Genomic DNA, 6,000 nt, shown 5'->3' with positions numbered 1-6,000 from the left:
TTCCTATTCAAATGCCCATCCTTTTAAATGTTGCAATTGTACCAGCCTCCACCACTTCCTGTGGCAGCTCATTCCAACTCACACCACCCTTTGGGTGAAAAGGTTGTTCCTTAGCTCCTGTTTAAATCTCTTCCCCACCTCCCCCCCACCATCCTAAACCTATGCCCTCTAGCCCTGGAGTCCCCCAACCCAGGGAAAGGTCCTTGTGCATTTACCCTATATCAGTTCAATGATTGAATGGTGGAGCACATTTGATCGACCCTGCTCCCATGTTCTATGTTGTCAGGTTCTGCCATTTTTCTGCTCAGGTTCAAATAAGTGGGCAGTCTGCTTTATGAAGCCTAGAGAGCAGAATCATTGGAATATCAAAAAAGCCTCTGAACAGAGCAACATGTAAATGATTAAGGTATATTACAGGAAGAGCATTAGGCCTTTTGCTTAGAGTCAAAAATTTGTATTTTGAATTAAAGATTTGCTTTCATAGGTCTAAGAGAAATTAAGGCTGCTACCTTTGGAAAATGGATGGAATTATTGAAATAAATGTTCTCAGGATGAATTCCAATCACGTCTGATCCAAGGTGTTTAAAAATCCGAAGCAGCTGTTCAGTGGCTTTACGCTAGATGAGAACATCCCACATGCAAATTTATAATACATATTCCTTTGCATCCTAAATAATCTTTTTGATTATCAAAAACATTACCTTTGACTTTACTGAAGGATAGGGCAGTTTCCATTGAAATAACATTGAAAGTTGTTTAGCAGGTGTTCATGTGACGCATTAAACTACATAATTGTCAATGTTTCCCCAAAGGAACATGATGCTGACTTGGAAGCTAAAAATTCCCAATTCCCTGTGAATATTTCAGCTTGTTCCAAGACTATTGACAGGACCCTTCATTGGCAGAGCAATAGATTATTACAGGCTCTTCAACAGGTTGTACAGATTCAGTTGGAAACAAGAAACAAACTTCAAGTCCTGTGCTGACTACTGACAAAGGGTCAAGTTCAGTGAAGGAGCATAAAATTCCACAATAGGGTAATGGGGACAGAGAGCCGATGTAGTCCAAGAGAAACAGTACTGCAACTTATTGCAAAAAAAAAATGTTTAACAGTTTTAGTGACAGACCTCACTGTTCATACAGCACAACTATTTCAGCAAAACAAGCATTTCTAAAATTACTTCATTCAACGCATTTATTGCATCTCAAAGGGCATACATGCACTGGATCATAAACAAAAAAAATTCAAACAAATTTAAATAAAAAGAGTAATATTTTAAATATAATGTATTTTTTCCACATTAATTCCAGATACAATACTTGGAATGATACAATATATAGATATACCGATAGATCTGAAGAGACATAAATGGAACACTTTCAAACTGCATAGCATTTTTACAAAACAGCTGCCATGCCTGAGAACACTAATTCCACTGATCAACAGTGATCTCCTTTGTTGGTGCCTACACCTTTTTGCCAAGCAGTTTGCAGAAACAATATGACGTTTCCCTGGGAATCACACAGTACATGTTGTTTCAGTAAGAGTGGAAGGGTATAGGAGAGATTCTGGGCATTGTTTGAGATTATCTGTTTGCATATAAAAACTTACTGACAACACTAATGATAAAAGAACTTCCAAACAAAAATAAAAAATATGATATGCTGGTTGGAAAAAGATTAAAAGTTGGACAAGCAAAAAAAAAAGTGCATTTGAATTGCTTTGTGATCCCTTACAATGAAGACACAGCTGAGGACATGAATCCATTATTGTCTTTCCCAAAATATGCATTCTTAGTGTCCAATATTTTACTGCTCATCCATTAAGCAAAGAATACATAATAGAACATAAACAAATTAAATACAGTAATTTAACATACTGATAGATATAAATATGAGACCTATTTAGATAACATTTTCTGTCTTGGCAAATAGCATACATTTTTGTCACGTAAAACCTTTGTGCCAAGATTATGGAAATTTAACATCAAATTTTATATTACTTTAAGGAATTATAAATAATTTTGAATGTAATGCACAAATGTTTCCTTAAAAATAATTGGATTGAATGTTTAACTCAATTTTTGCAGCTGTAAATTGCTTCTGACAAAACTTCAGACTTAAGATTTGAAGGGTGTGAGCACATTAGTTTATATGTAAATTGCTATCAGAATCATGACTGTAAGCAAATAGGTATACAGAACAGACATGACATTCTAGGCTCTGCAATGAAATTATATACATTTGCACTTTCAAGAATACAAACACATTACTCCAAGTGGCTCATCACACGACAGCTGCAAATCTGCAACCTAAACTATGAAGTTAGGTACAGAGAAGCACTAAAAGGCATCAGAAACATACACCCATCTTTCAAGTTGCAAAACACAATCCAAAATGCACAACTCCTGATAGGTTAGGGCATAACATCAAAAAGTACACATTTCTAAGGGTTACTTTCACAGTTGTGCTACACCTTTTACAATATGGAAGTCTGAATAAGCATTGAAACATGACTGGTGGATTGCTTGGGGTATTCAATATCAACTGTTGTCATCTTCAACATTCCCATCACCGCAAGAACTGTAGCTGCAAAGCAAATCATAAACAAGATCTCTCAGTTAATTAAATTGAATAACAGTATTCAACACATTTCTCAGTTCTTGAGCTCAGATCGAAGTCTGGAGCAAGAACATAACTTGTGATAATTGGAATGTGTAATATTTTATTAAACTGTGACTACACTTCCAAGTAAAATGCTTTTGACACTTTGAGGTCATAAGAGCTACTAAAAACAATTCTGCTTTCCTCCAAATGTTAAAGTAGCATAGAGTCACATTTTGGATTGTAGAATTTAAGATCATGCTTTATGTAAACAGTTTCAGTATTTTGGACAATCAAGTGCATTTCTGTCATTATTCCAGGGAAAGAACACAAGATTGGCAGATTTGGTGCATTAGCATATAATGCAGGTAGTTATGGTCTTTATGCTTAATTTTGTGAAGAAAGAAATTATGCCTTTGATGAACTTTAAAAATACCAAAAAAGGTGCAGTGGTTAAAAATATCAAAAAAGCAGTGGTTAGCACTGCTGCCTCACAGAGCCAGGGACCAGGTTTGATTCCAGCCTCAGGCGACTGTCTGAGTGGAGTTTGCACATTCTCCCTGTGTCTGCGTAGGTTTCTTCCGGGTGCTCTAGCTTTCTCCCACAATCCAAAGATGTGCAGGTTAGTGAACTGGCCATGCTAAATTGCCCATAATGTTCAGGGCAGTGTAGGTTAGGTGCATTAGTCAGGGGTAAATTTTGGATAATATAGAGTAGAGGAATGGGTTGGTTGCGTTACTCCAGAGGGTTAGTGTGGACTTGTTGGGCCGAAGGACCTGTTTCAACACTGTAGGGATTCTATTCTATTCGAAGGTAGTGTCAAAACGTTGTAACATGGGAAAGAAAACAGCAACCAACTTGCACAAAGTAAAATTCCATAAAAAAACAAATGACCAAATAATTTGCTTCAGCAACTTTTTAAAAAAAAACAAAAAAGATTGGCTCGTACATTGGGAGCACGCTGATTCCTGTGATTATTTATAACCACTCAAATGGACAGATAGGACTTGAATGTATTATCTTGTATGAAAGATGACTCTAACATTGCAGCTCTCTCACTATTGCACTGCAGTGTCAACCTTAATTACGTACTCACCTGGGGAGTTCAGCTTGAACTCACTGCTCTGATTTTTGGTGGTAGTGCCACGACTGATCAAAGGCCCAAATAATATGTTAAATAGATTCATTGAATCCCTATAGTGTGGAAACAGGCCATTTGGCCCATTGAGTCCACACCAGCCATCAGAAGAGCATCCCACCCAGATCAACTTCCCTACCCTATCCCTATAACCCTGCATTTTCCATGGCTGGTCTATCTAGCCTTCACATCATTTTCAAAGAATCCTTAAAGTGAGAGAGCAGGCCATTCCGCCCATCAAGTCCTCACTGGTCATCCAAAGAGCATCCCACCTTATCTCTGAAGTCCTGTATATCCCATGGCTAATCCACCTAACCTGTGCACCACTGGACACTATGGGCAATTTAGGACAGCCAAGCCACCAACCTTGCACATCTTTAGACTGAGGGGGGAAGCCGGAGCACCCGGAGGAAACCCACACAGATGCAGACAAATGTGCAAACTCCATAGAGACAGTTGCCTGAGGGTGGAATCATACCCTGGCCCCTGGTGCTGTGAGGCAGCAATGCTAACCACTGAGCCATCATGCCGCCAAATGCAACACATGAAAGCATTCAACAGAAGAAAAAAACTTATTATTTTCCGTCAAAATAATGACAAGGCTCAAAGATTTTGGCACTTAAGTGAAGAAATCCAAAAATTTGCTTTAAAGTTGCATCACTCCACAAAAATGTCATCTTGTTTTCTGCCTACCATCGATTTGAATGTCAGAATGCGTAGTCCATCGAGAGATATAAAAAAACAGACTGCAGAAAGTTTAAGTCATACTCCTGCTCTTTGACTATGACACTGGTGGTTATTTAGAGACAAAAAAAGCTGTAGATGCTGGAATCCACGGTAGACAAGCAGGAGGCTGAAAGAACACAGCAAGCCAGGCAGCATCTAGGTGGTGGTGAAGTCAACGTTTCAGGTGTAACCATTCTTGAGTCCTGAAGAAGTGTACACCCAAAATGTTAACTTCTCCACCTCCTAATGCTGCCTGGATTGTAGTGTTCTTTCAGCCTCCTGCTTGTCAATGGGTCGTTATTTAGCCCATCAGTGCATGTTAACTCACTGTAGAGTGATCCAAATTAATCCCATTCCCCTGGCTCCATCAGCTTAGCCCTGCAAGTTAATTTCAAATCACTATCCAATCTTCTTTTGAAATTATTCAGTCTTGGCTTACACCACCCTTGTGGGCAGCAAGTTGATCGTCATTACCATTCATAGAACTCTACAGCACAGGAATGGATCCTTTGACCCCCAATGTTGTGCCAAACATGACTCCAAATTCAACTAATCCATTCTGCCAGCCCTTGGTCCATACCCTTCCATTCCTCACATAGGTGCTTATATAAAAAGTTCCTTAAATGCCCCTATCGTATGCACCTCCACCACCACCCCTGGCAGCATCCAGACTCCTACCACTTTGTAAAAGAAAAAAAACTGCCCCTTACATCTTCTGTGAACTTTAGCCCTTTTTCCTAAATGCAAGCCCCCTTGCTTTAGAACTTTCAACTCTGGGGGAAAAAAAACAAACATTCTGTCAACCCTACCGATGCATCTCATTTATAGACTTCTATCAAGTCACCCCTCAGCCTCCGCCGCTCCAGGAAAAAACAATCCCAGTTTTTCTAGCATCTCCTTATTGTTCATACTCTCAAATCCAGGCAACATCCTAGTAAACCTCTTATGCAGCCTCTCCAAAGCCTCCATATCCTTCCTGTAATGTGACCAGAATTGAATGCAACATCCAAGTGTAGCCTAACCAAAGTTTTGTAAAGCTCCAACATAACATCCTGACTCTTGTACTCGATTCCCTGACCAATAAAGGGACCTGAAGAAGGGCTTATGCCCGAAACGTCGATTCTCCTGTTCCCTGGATGCTGCCTGACCTGCTGCGCTTTTCCAGCAACACATTTTCATCCCTGACCAATAAAGGCAAGCATGCCTTACTCTTTCTTTATCACCCCATCTACTTGCATGGTCACTTTCAGGGAGCTTTGGACTTGAACTCCAAGATCCTTCTGTACATCAATACTGATCAGGGTCTTGCCATTAACTGTATACTTTTCCTTCAACATTTGATCTCCAAAAGTGCAGTACCTCACACTTACCTAGATTAAATTCCATCAGCCATTTCTCTGCCCATTTTGCAACTGATCTATATCCCACTGTCTCCTCTGACAACCTTTTACCCTATCCACAACTCCATCAATCTTTGTAAATTCTGCCAACCCTGCGGAACATGACGATTCACAGACCTCCAGACAGTAGAA

The 6,000-nt window shown here is 39.5% G+C and overlaps 1 protein-coding gene across 24 annotated transcripts in view; it reads right to left on the bottom strand.

Annotated features, from left to right (window-relative positions):
* Positions 1 to 1,172: 1,172 nt before the first annotated feature.
* snap91a (synaptosome associated protein 91a) overlaps positions 1,173 to 6,000 on the bottom strand; it is a 222,718-nt gene continuing 217,890 nt past the window's right edge. For all 24 annotated transcript variants that reach the window (XM_043685664.1, XM_043685669.1, XM_043685700.1 and 21 more), the window contains one exon: positions 1,173 to 2,589. Coding sequence is in view for 1 of the 24 variants with exons in the window: in XM_043685700.1 (XP_043541635.1) it covers positions 2,572 to 2,589 (18 nt within the window). In the remaining 23 variants the exon portion in view is untranslated. The remainder of the gene's footprint in view (positions 2,590 to 6,000) is intronic.

Source organism: Chiloscyllium plagiosum, chromosome 3 (genome assembly GCF_004010195.1).
Source record: "Chiloscyllium plagiosum isolate BGI_BamShark_2017 chromosome 3, ASM401019v2, whole genome shotgun sequence".
Classification (NCBI taxonomy): domain Eukaryota; kingdom Metazoa; phylum Chordata; class Chondrichthyes; order Orectolobiformes; family Hemiscylliidae; genus Chiloscyllium; species Chiloscyllium plagiosum.
Note: the sequence above shows the minus strand (reverse complement) of the source record. Positions and strands in the feature narration are given on the sequence as shown.